At 43.2% G+C, this 18451-nt stretch overlaps 1 protein-coding gene across 6 annotated transcripts in view; it reads left to right on the top strand.

Annotated features, from left to right (window-relative positions):
* Positions 1-18451, top strand: part of agrn (agrin) — a 267410-nt gene that overhangs the window by 242681 nt on the left and 6278 nt on the right. For 5 of the 6 annotated variants that reach the window (XM_076878737.1, XM_076878740.1, XM_076878736.1 and 2 more), the window contains 9 exons: positions 61-195; positions 2584-2674; positions 2971-3135; positions 3222-3333; positions 6791-6907; positions 9120-9303; positions 10118-10205; positions 14731-14955; positions 17548-17651. In XM_076878737.1, coding sequence (XP_076734852.1) covers positions 61-195; positions 2584-2674; positions 2971-3135; positions 3222-3333; positions 6791-6907; positions 9120-9303; positions 10118-10205; positions 14731-14955; positions 17548-17651 — 1221 coding nt within the window. Of the gene's footprint in view, positions 1-60; positions 196-2583; positions 2675-2970; positions 3136-3221; positions 3334-6790; positions 6908-9119; positions 9304-10117; positions 10206-11097; positions 11122-12849; positions 14711-14730; positions 14956-17547; positions 17652-18451 lie in introns of those variants that run through there. The other variant, XM_076878741.1, reaches the window with a different exon arrangement.

Below are 18451 nucleotides of genomic sequence, written 5' to 3'. Positions count from 1 at the left end.
TGGCGCTTGTTGCATGTTTCCTTGGTGGTTCCCTTCTGACATTTTTGTGTCTACATCCAGGTCTAACGTGTGCCGACGTCCACGACCCGTGCAGCCCCACCAGGTGCCATCCGTCTTCCCAGTGCCAGGCACAGCCCGAGGGAGGCTACAAATGCGAGTGCCCCATGGGACGTGAAGGAAGACACTGCGAGAACGGTAATCTCTCCCGGACACAACAGAGTTTTGGTCTGGAGTCTGCTGTGTAGCACCCTCCTCCATGCCTATTTTCCCTCTTCTGTGACATTTCCATTCCCGCTGAATCGAAAAAGGAGATCAAATGCAGAAGAAGGGGGGGTGCAAAAGCCTTCAGGGTGGAAGGGAAAGGGAGGGTTGGTGGCATACAGAACTGAGGTAGATGATTGGCCCCGTCGGGCCATTCACCACATCGACTCTGCTACGCTTGTTAGTGGGTAGGATGCAGCCTCCCTCCCTGCCTTTCTGCCCACAGGTGTTGTGTTCAAACATGTTTGTTGGTACTTAGTTTCACATGGCAGAACCAGGCCGCTGCTGGGAAAAAGACCGGAGCACAGCTCAGCTGCTTTTGAAGTTCATCATTAGCACTTTGGGCGGTGTGGCATTCTGAAGTCTACTCATGTTTATCCCTCCCTTCCTTTGTAGATGTTGTCATGAATGCTTGCAGAAGTTGACTTCTGCAAGTGTGAATTAAAAAGAATATATTCCGATGCAAATCCTGAACAAAAGAGAAACGCGCAACCTTGTAACCCTGGGAATTCGGAAAAAAACCCAGATGGGAATAGCCTCTTTCTCCTTCGCCTCGAGTCCAAGTTAGCAGGTGATTAAAATAAATTGAGGCGAACCAAAATCAATGCCATGTGAGCGGGAGCGTCTCCCATTCCAAAAGGCTATTTTTTTCACACGAATCAATGAGATGACTAATCGCATCAGTCCTTCCTGCCCGCGGTGATTAATGGGAGCGTCAGTCAGCCAGAGTGTCAGCCCCCGAGAGGAGCTCAGAGATAAGGTGGCAGCCAGGTGGACATCCCCTCTGAGGGCTGCACTGAGAACAGTTAAAAAGACAGGTAGCTTAGAGCGCTCTCATCAGAAGCCTGAAGGTGAATTGGTCGTAATATGAAGTGTTTGCATCTTAGCATGTGCGCATGTGTGCGCGCAGGTTTAGCTGAGCTGTGGCTTCCATTTCAATTCCACCAGGGGTTTGTCAGTGTAGCTCGCTGCTATAATATTCACAGTCAAGGACTTTTCTCAAGGGTGTTCCAGTAGTACTGAATGGCCTACTTTACTCAATGCTTTTACCCTGTCATAGTGTAAATCATTACAATTTAGTGATGGAAGCACAATCATTAGGATTGAGGCAGTACACACACAGACCAAAAAAAGGGGGCTTGTCAGTTACATTAAGCTAGGTCTTTGTGTGAGATTTTCTTTTTTGTGTATTCAAGCTGCTTGTTGCCATTTCATTTTTTGATACTGTGGGTTTATTAGAAGTACTAATTGGGTGTCATTACTCCACCATCAACAAAATTGCCACAGAGCTTGCCACTGACTTAGCAATAGAAGCAACGGCTCGCTAAATGCCGCTTCTGACTTAAAGACCAAAGACCAGCTGTGGAAACTTTAACTTGACGGAAATTTTCTTAGTCGTCAAACTCAGTCACCCACGCATCATGCAGCTTTCCTGGTCATCCAGCCTCTTCCAATGCCTTGCCCTCTGCTCACCTATTGATCGATGTGCTTTCAGTTCGAGCGCTAGGTAAAAAACAAGAAAAACCCTCCAGACTTGCTCTATAGGAAACTACATTCTGAGAAGCTCTTAAAGTGTTCACTTTAGCAAAGGATTCCTTGTTGCGTGCACCAGACTCTTTTTCCGTCTCCTGCGCGGTGCGTGCCGTCATCATCATTAGCAGTCTTCTGCACAATAGCTAATTAGCTTTCTCTTCTATGTCTCCCTTCCCCATCCTGACTAATCCCAGCCAATTACGAGTAAAAGCTTTCTTGCCGGCTACATAGATAGGTATGTGTATATGTGTGAGCATCTAGCGTGGCACATTCCTCTCAGTGATTGTAGCTTTTGCAAGCAACACCATAAACACATACTCCCACAGTGACACTTGAATGATTTTTAATGTCAAGCTACTTGTTAGCGGGATGGCACAGTGCCTGTCCTAATCACTCCAGACAGCCAAAAGACGGGACAGCCAGACGTAGACCCTGTTGCTAAGACATGAATTTGTAAAAAGGCCTGCCAAAATACAATAGCCACATTATTTGATAGGTCCCAGGCTGTGGTGTTAAACTCCGCATGTCTCCAAAGGTCCTTTGTTATACAGTGGCGGGCTGTGTAATCAGTCTGACATAAGGGTTTTTTAATTTATTAAATTTTTTTGTTTGAATTTCCGTCAGGAGAAAGTCTTAATCCCAAAAGCTATAAAAACACAAATCCATCTCTCGCCTTAATGCTGACAGGCTCTTCAAAGATGTACTGACTATCCCTGAATTTCAATTTTGTCAGCAGCAAAAACGACACCTGCGGTTCAATACCGTCTCTTTGTTTTTTTTTCCCCCCAGTGGTTGAGAGGCAAGGGGCTTACATGCCACTGTTCAACGGAGACTCTTACCTGGAGCTGAAGGGGCTACATCTGTACGGGCACGATCTGCGGTAAGTCCCATGCCTCAGTGTGAAACCCACATGTATTATTGAACACCGGATACCACGTAGGTCTCACAGACTGAGCTTGTTCTGTGCCTAAAGCCAACACCCTTCTTTAAGCCTGGACTGAACTGACAATGACGGAAACAAGTAATGCTGTCTAAGTGTGAGCATGTAGAACATACAATGTCTTTATATACTGGAGAAACAGTGTTGATGCACCAGACACAGAAAAACATCTAGGAGATGTTTCTAGGAGATCCTCTTAAACTCACGTGTGTGTTTTGCTTCTGTTACATCTGCAGTCAAAAGGTTAGCATGACAGTGGTTTTCATGGCCAACGACTCCAATGGTTTGATCTTTTACAACGGCCAAAAATCAGATGGAAGAGGAGACTTCATCTCACTGTCCTTGAGCGGTGGATTCCTGGAGTTTCGCTACGACCTGGGGAAGGGACCTGCCACCATAAGGTTACCACGACTTGAGAATCTAAGAGGGTTTAAGTTATCAAACAAGAAAACAGAGAAATATAAAACTGTGCATGTGTGTGATTCAGGAGTAAAGAACGGATCCAGCTGAATGTGTGGAACACCATCAACCTGGAGCGCTCCAACCGCAAAGGAGAGATCATGGTGAACAAGAAGGGTGCTGTCCGAGGAGAGGCACCAGTAAGAAAACCGCAACCCACCAAGCTACTGCTAATGGTTATCTTGCTTTTAGCATGGGGCCAGTGCTATCCTTACCCTTATGTCTGCCTGTATTTATATGTGTATATACCCCTCTGTGTGCCTATGCCTCATCTACGCCACATCATGCCCCTATAAGTAGTGTCCAAGTTACTGCTTACCCAGTTTTGCTGATTTTTTTTGTACACAGTCCCAGAGCGTATAGTTTGTTCTAACCTAAAGTATGCAGCTATCTCCAGAAATCCAGCAATGCAAGAGGGCGAGCTGTAAATATAGAAGGGGCAGTCTTAATTTTGTAATACTTCTTCAAGCTTCCTGATTTTCTAGAGATAAAAGTTAGCATTACCTACCAAATTCAAAAAGCAGCCTTTTCTGCTGGTATACAGTCAATTTCATAAATCCAGCCTTTGAGGGTGCTGCCTAGGGAGGTGGAGGCAGATCAAGGAGATAGCAGCAGCGAGAGAGTGCGTAATGAAAATTTTAAACCCGGCGACTAGACTAATAAAGCAGGTACATGGTTCCAAATGAAGGCGATCTAATAGTTTGATAAGTCTGCAAGTCATCCAATTATATTAAACAGTGTAATTTGTGACTGTGAACATGCACTCTGTCAACTCCATCAACTTCCTCTAAGATGCAACACTGCTTTTTTCTTTTTTTCCCCTCTCTCTCGCTGCTCAGTCACCCCTCCTCTGCCTCCCCATCGTCCGTATGGTAATTGTGTTTTACTCCAGCAACGGAGGCAGAAAATCTTATTAAAGAAAGAGAGCAAGGGAAAAGCGAAGATGAGTGGGGGGCTGGTAGGACGCAAGGGATGAGCTGAGACTAGTTATGGAGCTCATTGCAGAGACCCTATCCAGTATTGCTCTAAGCTAATTCTCTCCCACTTCAGCGCTAAGAACCAGGAAGGCGTTACAATACGCTTTGCTCAGAGAAACCTATATCATATCAAAGGTGGTCGCACACAGGAACATATATGGATGCATATAGCATGTTCATTTCAAAGTCTGTTCAGGCTGCTGACGTAATGAACTACAAACTTTCAAAGGTTCGGATAACAGAAATAATAATCTACTTCACCTCATATTGAATGGCTGTGGTCTATAAATGAGGTTGGGTTAAGTGGCACTATTCATAGACTCTCATCCATGAAGTGTTTTTTTTTTTCCTCCTTTTCATCTTTTGCTAATGGCATCGTATGTTTCATGCACGGCCTTCTTAGACTTACTGTCTTATTTGCATTCATGTTCTCTAGTGTAAATACGCACTTGCACAGCTTTGTGGTTTCATGTGTGTGTATGTATATAATGCAAAGGTGTGCTGTCCACATTTTATATTCTTGTTTAACGTGTCTGTCTCACATGTCAGTGCTTCACAGCGGCTTTTTTTTTTTTTAATACTCTTGCAGGTGCGTGTGTTATAGTACGTGTGTGCTTTGTGAGCTTTTGCATTTGCCTAGATCTGCATGCTCCTTTGTGCACAGACACTTTCTAGTTACCCTAATAACTCTCTTCCTCCCTATTTTCTTTCCTTCTCTATGATGTGCTGTCTGGAAATAAGAAATCACGCAAGGTAATTAGACAAGTCCCAGTCACACCTCAGCCCCGCATTTTGTTTGAGCCACCTCGCTGTGTCCTCTTACCCTCATCTCTTCATGCAACAACTGCACAGACCAAAAAAAGGGTACTTCTGCAGAGCTGCAGGCAGCTTTAAAGGTGCCAGTTCTGTAGAACAACTTTGCCATTTTCATAAGCTCATAAACGCACACACAGCACCAAAGAGGAGATGCTCCTAAAGAACAAGGTTTGGCTTTCACCTCGGTCCATCTGCTGTGGGGGTGGGAAGGTGGGAGGTAAGAAGGAAAAGAAGCAGCCATCTTTGCGATGGCCATTGTTTTTAGCAACAAAGAAACGTCTTCATTAGTCTGCCGTAGGCGGGGATATCACGCCAGTGCCGCGTGCCTGTCGGAAAGTGAGAGCGAAGACATGGGAGGCGAGGAGGATATATACTGTAGGAGACGGTGAGGTGCTAAGCCAAGCCTGGCTGTTCTTTTGTCATCTGCTCTCACTTTTATGCACAAGAACAATCCTCCATAATATCATGAACTCGCTCACTCTTTTACCCATTACGACACAAGTCTCACTGAACATCACTGAGCAAGAATCACCCCATGGAACCAGCCATCCTCTTTCAACAGGTGGTTATTATTACCTGGAAGAGGGGGAAAACTTAGAACATGATCTACCATTCCATTGCATGCAGTTTCACTTAGCGTCATAGAAGTGTAGCTTGACATAGATAGTGAGTACTTAAATTCCAGAGTATCACTCTATGAAGGGGTAAGATCTCAGGGAAGGTGCAGTATGTTTCTGTAACTCTATCTGCAGAGTAGATGGGTGTTGTAGAGCAGTAATGTCTGCATACAGAGCCTGAGGTGGCCATCTTTGCCCTACAGTTTGGTGACAACTTTTGGCAAAGCCTAGAGGCAACAGCCACAACTGGGTCCAGCCGCTTTGGCCAAAGTCTCTGCTCTATCTCAGCTGGAAGCGGCTCAAGGTGCAGCGACACAGCCCCGGGCTTCAGCCAAGCACCACAGCCTCCCGCACTCCAAATCCCATCCTAAATAAAAGCCAGCCTGATGCCAGCTTGCCTGCACAAAGCCAGTTTATTTGGCCCCTTCCATCATTTTTACAACAATTAACTCCACTTTAACCCTCTGGCAATTACTGCCCTACATAAAATAAAGATCATTAATTCCTTCCTTCTGAAGTGGGCCAGTTCTCCCATGCAAAAGTAGCAAAGAGGCACCTTGCTAATGCAAAGCAATTGTTCCAAAGGTTTGGTGGAAAGAATCGAATTTCATAGCCGCCTGCTGCACAAATGAATTGCAATTAATGTGTCTCCACACTCAACCGTTTGAAAGGTCGGTGCTTATAATCAGCCATTCATTAGAGATGTCTGTAAAGAACCATCCATATCTCCAGCCCAGCCTGCTTCTGATTTTCCTTTGTAGTCTCTTTTTATGTCGCACAGATAGAGGATAATTGACCACTCTCTCTGAGAGACACAGAAATCAATTATGTTGTAATGTATCAAGTGTATTGGCGTGGAAGGAAGGCAAGGAAGTTCAGTTAAAGCCTCTGCTGGCTTTAGTATTAAATCTTTTTTTATGGGACATTTGTGACATGTCTGTAAATGTGGTATGTGTATTAATCTCAGTCTTTATATCTTGGGTAAAAGGATGCAATTTATTTCCTGGCTCCCTTGACTGCGGTAAAAGTATAAACCAATATGTTCTGAATAGGAAACTCTTGAGAAAAGTTGATGATGGGTTATGGGAAAGAGTCAATAAAGACATACAGAGGTAGATGTAGAGCTATTTTTGCGGGGTGCATCGCTGGCTCATCAGCTGAAACGTGTCTGTGTCCTTTCTCATCAGAACCAGCACGTAGATCTTAACCTGAAAGAGTCTCTTTTTGTTGGTGGAGCTCCCGATTACAGCCGACTAGCAAGAGCCGCTGCACTTACGGAAGGCTTCAAGGGAACAGTCCAGCAGGTAAATTTATACATGTCTCTTTGTAAACGAATTAATGTGTCATTAACTCATATTTTCGATTCTATGTTATTTTAATGACCTTAGACATACAGCAGCAAAGTCCAGCGATAAGTTACTCGCTGTACTGCTATAAGCCCTCGCATTAGTAATTTTCCATTATGAGCTCACTCTGTGACGGACAGTGGCTGTGCTCATTTGGATTAGTGCACACTAATAATAGAATGCACATTTTTGAAGTCTTTCCATTTTGCTATTCTCAGATCTTTCCCTGACAACTTTCCAGTTTTTTTTTTCTTCCTCCACTTTCCAGCAAAAATCTCATCTCAGAGTGCCAAAAATAACTTGGTAGAACAAAGGCTGGATGTTACTGTTTGCGCAAAGTTGTCATTAGTTATCCTCTCCAAACTTTCCCTTGACAGTTTCGAGCAAATCAAAAGCTAAATGTGGCGTTTGTCTTGCTTGGCCTGTAGGGAATAATTAATTATGAGGAAGTATTCCGAGTCTGGTGTACTGTTTAACACGCGTGTTGTAATTTTCGGAGGCAATTTTCGGTCTGCAGCAGCAGGGGATTCGTCTTCAGAGGTGCGTGTTAAACTGAATCTACAGCCTCACTGTACGCATTTATTTACTTGTAGGATGTGTCGCCATAATTAGATTTAAGGATGGTTCGGCAGAAAACACAAAACCCTTCATGGATGTGTTCCTTTGGATAACAATCAAGAGTGGTAAATGATAATCTTCAAGTGGTGTGCTAAGGAGGCGAGAATTTAATCAGATAATTTTAATACCTTAAACGACTTATCAGAGGTAATAGGCATACGAGCATGACAAGAATTATATTGTAAATGCAGCACTTCAAAGAAAGGTCACTAAGACTATTACATAAATGCATGTCTTCAAAAATAGTAAATGAGGAGTGTTTATAAGATTTTGTTGATTTGTCTCCAAACGCATGCACACACACACACACACACACACACACACACACACACACACACACACACACACACACACGCACGCACGCACGCACGCGCACACACACTGCTATAAAGCTAGCCCCACTGAACTATGTAGCATGTATTTACTGCACATTATGTCCAGTATGCTCTGTTCTTTATTGAAGGTCAACACAAAGACAAACAGTGAAATCTCAGTGAAATAACTGATCGAATACAGAAGACACCTGCGTACAAGAGCTGTGTTTTTTTTTAATATATATATATATATATATATATATATATATATATATATATATATATATATATATATATATATATATATATATAAGACAACACAATCCTGTTTGGTGTGAAATGGGTGTGGCCTAGTCAGAAAAGGATGATATCCTATATTTCTTTGCTCCAAACAGGATTCAACAACATCTGGAGAAAAAAATATCTTAATATATTTTTAGATTTTGTTTTTGCCTGGTTACTAATAAGTAAAGGGCTGTCAAACATAAGGCCCGGGGGCCAGTATCAATCCGTCAAAGATTGACAAAAAATCTGTCCCACAGAATATCTTTGGAAAATGTGAAGGAGCACATTTTAACTGTGTGGACATTCACATTACACCAGTAAATAAGTAAGATATTAACAATTAGACTACAGAAATTATGATTTTTACATTGAAAAAAACAAGAAAGAAAAGAAAAAAGACATTCTCTAATTAACAAATATTTTCCATTTTTTTATTACAAGACTTTCTGTGCATTGAGCTGACAGACTTTTTTCTCTATTTTTACAGATTTATTTACTACAGTTTAAGCCAAAATTAGCAAAATCAACATGTAGAAAAGCTGTATTGATGAAATTGCACTACTTTTTGTTATATTAAAATATCTCAGGAGTCTCACTGGTCCGGCCCGCTTAGGATCAAAGATCAAAGATGGCCCACGATGTAGAATGAGTTTGACATCCCTGGTTAAGTACAATCAAACCACTGAGTCATCGTGATGTTTTCCACATTTTTATTTTGCTGCTTATTTAATAATTGATATTTGATTTTAGTGATGTACTATCTCAGAAATCCCAAATATGACTCTCCACTGTGGCTCAGATCCAATTTATTTCCTCCCGGTGCCTTTTGAAATATGCGGCCACTAGCGAGAACGTCGCTAGTTGCCGAGATGCATGCTTTTTGTTTCGTAAACGTCTTCGAAGCCAGACTGAGGTAACACCTGCTGATAACGCCCTGTGTGCACTGCTTCTAGATCACTCTGATGGGTACGCCCATCCTCAGGGAGGAGAATGCCTTGCGTTCCAGCAGCGTAGCCATGTTCCAGAATCACCCCTGCTCCAGGGAGCCCTGTCACAACGGTGGCCGCTGCAAACCTCAGCTGGACACTTACAACTGCGAATGCCTCAGCGGCTTCTCAGGGCAGCACTGCCAGAACAGTGAGTACCGCTGCCATCTTTTGTCATCTGTCCTAACACATACATTACATTTGGCTTTATCCTAATCCGAGTGAATGAACCAGAGAAAATCTCAGTTCTTAAACACATTTCCTACCCCTACTTTAAGGACCAGTGCGATTTCTCTTTGTGTAAGCCAGTGGCTAACAATACTTGCTGGGTTGAGATCACCTTATCATGTTTTTGCACGGCTTCAGTGAATCACTGTAACCGTACAAATTGTTCTATTTCCTCATCCAAGATGATCTGGTTTTACTCCAGAAGCATAGCATTTTGGGCTGCTTTTAAAGCATAGTATGAGTGGCACTGAAATCAGTGATGCTTCATGTAACACTGCTTGTTCTTGGCTTGCCTCTATAGAAGGTAAAATGTGAGTCTCAATTTTTTCTGCTCATAAGACCTTTATTTCCATTGTGCTCTGCCATTGCGAGGTAATAATGCCAATATTAGACATGTGATGTCTCTTTTATGTCACTCTCATTATGTATTGATCTCAAACTAACGCGGCACTTACGAAAATGATGAACTGTGTCAACTGAATATTTATGAAAGGAAGGGGTTGCGCATTCCTTTCATCATCTTCCTGATACTCTGCCAGACGTGCGCTCGTTCGGGGCCAATCTGTCTTACATACTCAGTCGTTGCTTTTGCCATTAACCTTGGGCGTGTGGCCAACGCACCAATCCACCTACCTCATGCTCACACTTCATTGCCTTCGGCTCTGATAACTGAATCTTTATTGATTGGTGCGATCTCATCCTCTCATCATTCCTCGCCCCGCCCCTGTCCTTCACAGCCATCCACGAGAAGTCTGCTGGCGAGACCGAGGCCATCGCCTTTGACGGACGGACGTTCATCGAGTACCACAACGCTGTTACCAGGAGGTAAGAAAGACTACAGTCCGTTCAGCATCATCCACCATCTCTGCTGTAGAAGCTATTAGCCAAATAACCCCTCCATCTTCTCCCGTGGTAAGCTGTGATGACAGTGTTGATGATATCATCAGCGCTGGGGCTAATAGCTCATCGTTCTGTCTGTGGCAAGTCCCGCTACGCTTTTGACAGGATTTCACTAATTAGCGAGACAGTTAACAATCACAGTGTTGCCCAGAGCATGCTCGGTTCGCCCTGTGGTCTACCCCGTAGCTCGCACTGATGCTGAACAGTAAGCACACACATGATTAAACTTCTCATCCTATTTTGATGTGGTCATCATGTGTGGATGACCGTTTTTCATCAAGCTTTCAAAGATGTGTTGGCTTCAATTTTAACTCCCCGTAATGGGGAAAGAAAGCCGATGACGTAGTTGGAAAATGATTTCTGGGGCTGTTGTATAAAAAAAACACAAAAAAAACAGCAATCCACTCACTTCAGGCAACTGATGAGACATTTTTAGTCTTCCATCCATCTACAAGGTTGGCAAGAGAGCGCCTCCAGGTTGGAATAAACAAAAATGTTTATGTGACGAGCCTGAAACGACGTCAAGCGGCTCTATATCTTCGACTCGCAGCTCCTCACACAAACACTCAGAGGGGTGAAAACCGGGTTACGGTGTGCAGATCATCATGCTGCCGTGGACGCTCATACCTCACACTCACTCAGAAACAACTGGCTGGAGAATCACATATCCGTGTGTGCCTTTTGATGTGTCTTTGCTGCTTGTTGATGGCGTTAGCATTCCAGTTGTTCGTCCTCTGTCCTTGACCTCCCTTGTCTTTGTCCACATGTGTCTTTGTTTCATGTGAATGTCCTTCACTGTCTTTCCTTTTCACTCAAGCCAACTGACCAATGAGATCCCAGAGTAAGTAGACTTTAACACTGGGTATTTACCCAAGTTTCAAATCCAGCTCGACTAACAGCAGTAAAAAAAAATTTTTTTAAAAATCCATGTTTGATAACCCAAATGCAAAGATTAAAGCACATTCCGTTTCCCGTCTTAATATCCACACAGAACTCATCTTAACCGTTAAAGCCAGATTTTCACATCCAAGGCCCATATCCATAATTTCATTTGACAGGTTTCCTTATTTTTAATGCATCATGCATTGTCATTAGCTCCTGTCTTTTTTTTCCTTTCAGTGCAAAGGGAAGCATGAATGTTTGCATGATAAGCATTGTGCACAGCCCTCCGAGAAAATGAATTGCTGTACTGAGAATGTGCAATATTTTATGCATGGTTGTAGCTCGTTCATAAACAAAATGAATTGCCACGTGCTTTATGCTGAATGGCATTAAGCGCTAATGTGAGAAATGAATGAGACCCCTTGAAAACTACAAGAGGAGGTTATACTAAATACAACTCAACCTAGTTTCTGGTGCCTGTGGAGTTTGTGCGCGGGAAAACCCTCGGTCATGCCTTAGTTATTAAAGGTTTTTCTTCCTGCTCATTAGCTCGGTAAGTAACCTCTTTTTTTAAAAAGCGCTGAAGCAGAATTCGGCTCAAATTAAGCCGACTGGATTCCGCCCAGAGTTCCACTCCATGCCAGGGCTTCTGTCATTTCATTTTTGCCAGATCTCTAACTGTAATTGTGAATAATTACAGAGTCGACTGTACAGAAAGGCTGTGACATGTTAATCACAGATTTGTCTCCCTTTGTAGATTAGACCTCCAATTGAGATCTCTCTCCTCAGTGTGTAGCCATGGGCATCAATCTCACTTAGCAGCAGGGGACAGCGGTCCTTGAAGCCAGACTGTCAAAAGTTTAATGGATGTCACATTTACTACGAGCCACAATGAGGGTGAATCTAACCATACCAGGCTCTTGGTGCAGCACTCTAAAGGAGCACAATCAATTGGGTGGGATTTGATCTGGTAAAAGGAATGAATACATTTCTTGGCCATTAAGTGGCGCTAAGGCCAAAATGTCAAACTTTAACCCTGGGTTAATGTTTTGGTTACTATTTACAGCACCCCTTTGATCACTCCTCCTCCTCCATATCTGGAAGCTCAGGTCGATTACGCTCAAGCTCCATTATTTCAGAGACAAATCATATCTGGCCATGACTCTCAACTGATACGCGCTTGACCCCATTTTTGGACAATTGCCCAATTTTTCTCATTCGCTGCTTTCATCTCTGGACAGAAGGTAATTGGTGCAGCACTGTAGCGTGCAGAGCCATAAATATAAAGGAGCTGGTCAATAATTGGACGCTGACTTAAAGCGGGCTCTGCACCTCAGTGGACACTGACCATGAATGTGCTTAATCTTGATGCTTCACTCGTTTAAAAAATGCTTGATCCCAAGGCATTTTGGAGAGTTAGTCATCCATCTTAATCTCAGCGGTTCCCTTAAGAACCTTTTTATGGTTGTGGTGTTATCAAGGCTAAGCTACACTCTTCCTATGATCACACAACAGTTGTTATCGACTTGACGTGGTCGATATTGTAGTAGAGCAGATAAGTTATGCTTTTTGCAGCTCCAGGCCTAAACTAGACCTCCTCCCTCCCCTCCTCCCTCCCTCCCTTTCTCCTTGTTGCCCCTTGCGCTTACACTGCATGCCGTTGACTTTCTCCCCCTGCTCCCTTAAGTCCCGAGTCTCTGGAGAACCCATCCGACCAGAGGTGAGTCTCTCAAAGCTATCAAAAATGTGGTGCTGTCGGCTTGCGTATCACCTCCTCATTCCTCCCCTTCCCTCCAGACAACCCCTCGTCGACCTCTCACAGGGCTAAATCCTCCTCCGCAAAGACAACACTGTTTCCATTACTGAGATAGAGTTACCAATACGAAAGGCAAAGAGCCTCTGCATATGCTTCAATAAATTCTGAAAAAGTTAAGAGCTCTGATAACAGCACAAATCCATCCAGAGCTGCAGTCTCTTTGCAATAGCTGTCCTCCCACATGGCTTTTTATTATTCTAAGCACTACTGCCACCTAGAGTTGAAACGTAGGTCCACACCCTGAGAGGCCTTTTTCAGCTTTGAAAAAAATCCGAGAAGATAAAACTCTTCCATTTCCAAAAAGAAACAGCATCACAGCAGAAATCTATGAAGTCTGCGGTGTATATGAGATCTAGAGCGCTGTGCGCCGCCGTTGTTTTATTCATGATATATTCAGCACTTTTAATAACCTTGACCTTATCACTGACAATCCGCTCCAGTGGAGATTTATTGGGCCCTGTAAGCTCTTTGAGGGTTTGCCAGGAGAAGGTTCACTAAGCTGTATTTTTTGTTAGTTTTTTTTTTCTCTCTGGAGAAAATTTTTTTTTTTTGGTGTGTGTGTGTGTTCCTGTTTACCTCAGCAGTTTTGGTTAATCAAGGGGGTCGATGTTTGTAACCTAAGCATGTTTTTGGAAAAGAAAATCCTTTTTTCCCCCTCTGCTTCTGCTGAGGCGACTGGCATCATTTTTGGCATGAGCTTTCAAAGTTTATTTCCTCCAAAGTTAAATATCATCTTGCTGCTTTGTTTAGACATCATTTAATGGAAGATAAACAGGAAAAAAAATGAAGAAAATCTCCTCAAGGTTAAGGAGAGCTGCTATTCTCATTCTCTCTGTATTCCCTCCCATTTCCTGTCCTGTTTGTACTCCCATGTGCTTCCCTGTTTGCTGTGCTGACTCCCTTGCCTTGTTGTCTGTCTTGTCTTGTCTTGTCAAATCTGTCTCCAGGTCTGTGGTGTTGTTTTTTTGTTTGTTTTTTGTTTTAATTGAATCCACGTGTTCTTGGTTCTTTGTCGTACGTGCCCTCACCTTGTCTCTGTCTTTGTGTTTAAATACCCTTTGAAGACGTTGGAAGTAGTTCCATTTTGCTGATGTGCAAACAAATGTGCAGAGACTGAATGATGAGGTATGATTGCCTGGATGTCTGCTGTATCTCTGGTGGACTCACGGAGGACCTTTGTTAGTGTGTTTGTATGCAGACATGGATGTGCGGTGTTGTCTGTCTGTGCACGAATTCAGCAGAGGCACATTGCTCTGTGTACTTTTCTCGCGCAGCGGTGACAGTGGCTTACAGTGCCTCTTAAGGATAGAAGGGAAGTCTCCTAGTCTCTGCATCCAAATCACCCTGGCAGCTGTAGCAGTCAAGAGACGGGAGATCAAACAGCTGCCTAAACAACACACACAGAGCAATGCACAAAGCAACAAAGGAAGCAGTAGGCAGCAGTGCAGTTCAGGCTCAGTAGGATGTAGAAAAGCTAATAGCGAAACAGCCCCCTGCTACTCACCCAGCATCCTGATTCTCCTTCAAAATCCCGGTAACTCTGTTAGCATGTGATTGCAGAGTTAAAGCTACAAAGTTTTCTTTCTAAATATGTAAGCAAATAGAACCAGATGTCATCACAGGTAATGCACCTTTGAGACGACAGCACAGGACCCTTGCTTCCTATATGCAATATCCATAGGTATGTTAAAGATTAGAAATCTTTCTGATGTAGCAGACAAATAAATGAACATGTATTTTCTCTCCTTCTAGCGAGAAGGCTCTGCTGGTGAACAAATTTGAACTAAGCATCCGAACTGACACGACCCAGGGTCTGGTGCTGTGGAGCGGAAAGGGCGTGGAGCGCTCAGACTACATTGCCCTAGCAATTGTAGATGGACATGTCCAAATGACCTATGACCTGGGCTCCAAACCCGTGGTGCTGCGCTCTACTGTGCGTGTTGACACCAACAGCTGGATACGCATCAAGGCCAGCAGGTAAGACAGGAGACGATAGGTAACAGGGGATCAGTGATGGAAGCTTTTACATTTAGACCAGGATTAGAATTAATCCATATTGTGTTTGTGTTGCTGCACACCGTGATCTCCTGCATGAATCCTCGGCTACACAGCGATCCCTCACACTGAGATGACTCTGATTAGTTCCAGATTAACGTTATTTTCATGCCTGGTCATGCATGAGGATGATATTATGCATCAAATTGCTTTGACACGGTAATGAATGTTCAAAAAGGAAGAACATCCTGCAATATCCACACACACACATAGGCAGGAAATAAATGAGTAAAAAAAAATAAGAAAAGTGAATGCGTATTTGTATGTGTATTTCCCTTTCATACACATCACTGTATTTTGCTCTGTAGATGACTTGCAAGAATGCTTGATTTAAAAGAATAGAAATACAGTATGAATAACATTGATATAGCTGCAAGCAGTGAAGACGAAGGTCCAAGCAGACTGTGAGCATTTGAACTGTCGTTGACCTCTCAGGACAGCTGTAGACATACCACATGCTTAAATTGCTATAATCTTAACAACTGGGACTTTCAAACCGTAGAATCTCTGCCTCACCAGAGAAGTGAAAATGACTTTGCCTCTGCAAAAACTTGGCTCACGAGACATATCATATATGCATACCTATGGTATTCCCCTTGTTTTATGTAAACTCAAAAGCTTCATAACAGTCAGAAAATGCATGTGATGTTAGTCTGAAAAAGTCTCATCGTTCATGGAGTTTCATGTTTTGTCACACATTAGTGAACCTCAGGGACATTTTTGTAACTTAGAGATTACAAAATGTGTGAAATCAATCATTAACAGATTTAATGCTTGAGACCTTAGATTGTGCAAACTTGCACTAATCCATGCAGCCAACTATGAAGTCTAAACCTGTTGCATATGTGTTGCTACCCGGAGGTGGAGTCTGATGCACTTTAATGCATAAGCTTAGTACTACTACCAAACATGGGTCTCAAGTGCAAAAAGTGCAAAGTGCAAAAACAAATGCCCTTCAGGCTTTTCCAGTAGTCAAGCCTGGATGAAATAAATGCATGAGTTACTTTCTCAAAGTCAGCAGGTGACAATTTTCGCAAGGGCCCACAGCTGGAAGGGGGTGGCTTTAACAACAGAATTTATTTGATCAGTTTGTCAGGACAGATGACGTTGTACTTACCACAAAACTAGTCAGTCACATCATAAACAGTTTTTGATACAGTTGAGCCTTGTCTATACAAACCTGTAGCAGGTGCATAGACACTCACCGACACTCACTTTCCTGTCTTCCTCTCACGTTCTGCCAGAGGTTTCTTAATGTTAAAAGGGAGTTTTTCTTCACCACTGTCGCCAAAGCACTTACTCAGAGGGAGTCATCAGATTGTTGGGCTTTTCTCTGTATTCTTAAACTGTCTTTACCTTACAATATAAAGTGTATTGAGGTAACTGTTGTTATGATTTGGTGCTATATACATAAAATTTGAATTGAATTTATTAGTTGCACTTGCTGGCACTGGATTGGACCCCATTTTGCCTTCAGAACTAAATAATTTCTTCGTGCCAGAGAATCAGTAAGAGATTTCTTTGTGGGTATATCCTAGTAGATTTCTGAACCACGCCATGTTAAAAGTCCCTTAAATCACATTTCTTCCACATTTTGATGCGCAGCTTGAACTGCAGTAGGTCGTCTAGGCTACGTCTTAATGCCAAGGTGACATGTATGACCAGATATTTGTGTTAACAAAGTAACAAGTAGTTGAAAATGTGTACCTAATGTAGTGGCCAGTGACTGTAGGTGCATGTGCAAGAACAATAAATAACACTTGAATTAGAGAAAATAACATTTAGTAAATGAATAATGGATAGAAGAGAAAAAACACGAAGTGTGCCGAACTTTTCTGTCCCATGGTGATGTCACTTTAATGGATTTCTTCATTAAAAATAAATTCATTGCCCAAACTCAACACCTTCCCTGCGACCCCTGCATTATCGTCGGTGAGCATTTTACGTTCGGCATAGCGGCGACTGGTCACGTGGGGGGATAATTTGTTCGGTTTCATCACGTAAGGCGGGAATAATCGATCCCTGAAAAGCTGCTCCATCCATTTCAAACAGGAACTAGGCCAAATCTCATCCCAGACTAACAGGGAGACCGCATGAGAAGATGACATCATTTCGATGGTAATGATGGTGTAAATCGCAGCATGTGGCATACGACTCACAAAGCTGCATAGCTAGCTGTGTTTGTGGCTTGCCTCTAATGACAGTCTCTCTGCTGGAAGCCCACTTTAGCGGGGTTCAAATCAGCTCTGTCTTCACAATTCTTAAGTGTGTGCTAATGCGCCACATGGAGCCACCTCAAATAAATGGTGCTCTAACAGCATCTGTTAGCTGGTAGACAGGCACGTTTAGAACACTGCTTGGCAAAGGCAGTTATGTGAGTGCTTAGTATACTGGCAGTCGAGCAATAGAGTCTTGATGCCTCAAACGAAACGAAACTGCAATTTAAAGCTATTTGCTGTGACACACACGTACTCACTTCCAGTGCCCTTCTCCTTTTGTCTTTCTCCTCTTTAGAGCACTTCGAGACGGCTCTCTACAGGTTGGCAACGAGGCACCGGTGACAGGGTCATCACCTCTGGCATCAACACAGCTGGACACAGATGGAGCACTCTGGCTGGGTAGGTGGCCACACATGCAGGAAAAAGTTGAACTCTTAATTCAGACTTGAAAATGTGCCTAGCTATGCCATACATAAAGCATGGCAATGCTTGTAATTGTGCAGAATAGTGCTTTTTCATCCTAGCCACTGGTTGGGCTGCCAAAAAGTGAGCAATGAAGTCAATGCTTCTGGCAGGTGAAAAAAAGATTGCAGTTTAGGCAAAAAAAAAAAAAGTCCAAGCCTATTCAGGTATTGAGTTGAGAAATGAAAGGCTATCTGACTAACTCCAAAGTTGTCTGCTCTCCTGAATTGAAAATGACCAAAGTCGGCCCGTTATCTACCTCGAGTTCAATTTAAGCTGAACTTGGCTCAGAGAAATCATTTTTGAAAGAACACACACAGCACCGCTGGATTGAACATTCTGAGGAAATAACATTGAAGACGGGCAGCAAAATAAAGTCAGACTGTTCTTTAAAATGCACAGTGCGCAGCGAAAAAAAGACGCAGGTCTGTGAGGAGAAGCAGCCCGAGTGACATTTAAAGAGCCTCGCCGCATGTAAGAGGTGTGCTCGTGCTCTCAGGTACACGTACACAAACACACATGGGGAGGCAGCGCAGTGGAACAGGTGCTGAGCGAGCCCTGCAGCAAGAATATATAATCCTCACGTAGCCCTCCCATCGAGAGCCCTTCTCCCTTTTTAAATCCCCTTTTCGCTGTTCATCATTAATTCATCTGTAACTCGCATGAAATTAGCCCTGTCGACTCCTGATTCTGAGGCACACAATCCGATTAATGTGGGCAGGGACAGGGGATGTAAA

The sequence above is a fragment of the Maylandia zebra genome, linkage group LG20 (assembly GCF_041146795.1).
Source record: "Maylandia zebra isolate NMK-2024a linkage group LG20, Mzebra_GT3a, whole genome shotgun sequence".
In the NCBI taxonomy this organism is placed as follows: domain Eukaryota; kingdom Metazoa; phylum Chordata; class Actinopteri; order Cichliformes; family Cichlidae; genus Maylandia; species Maylandia zebra.
Note: the sequence above shows the minus strand (reverse complement) of the source record. Positions and strands in the feature narration are given on the sequence as shown.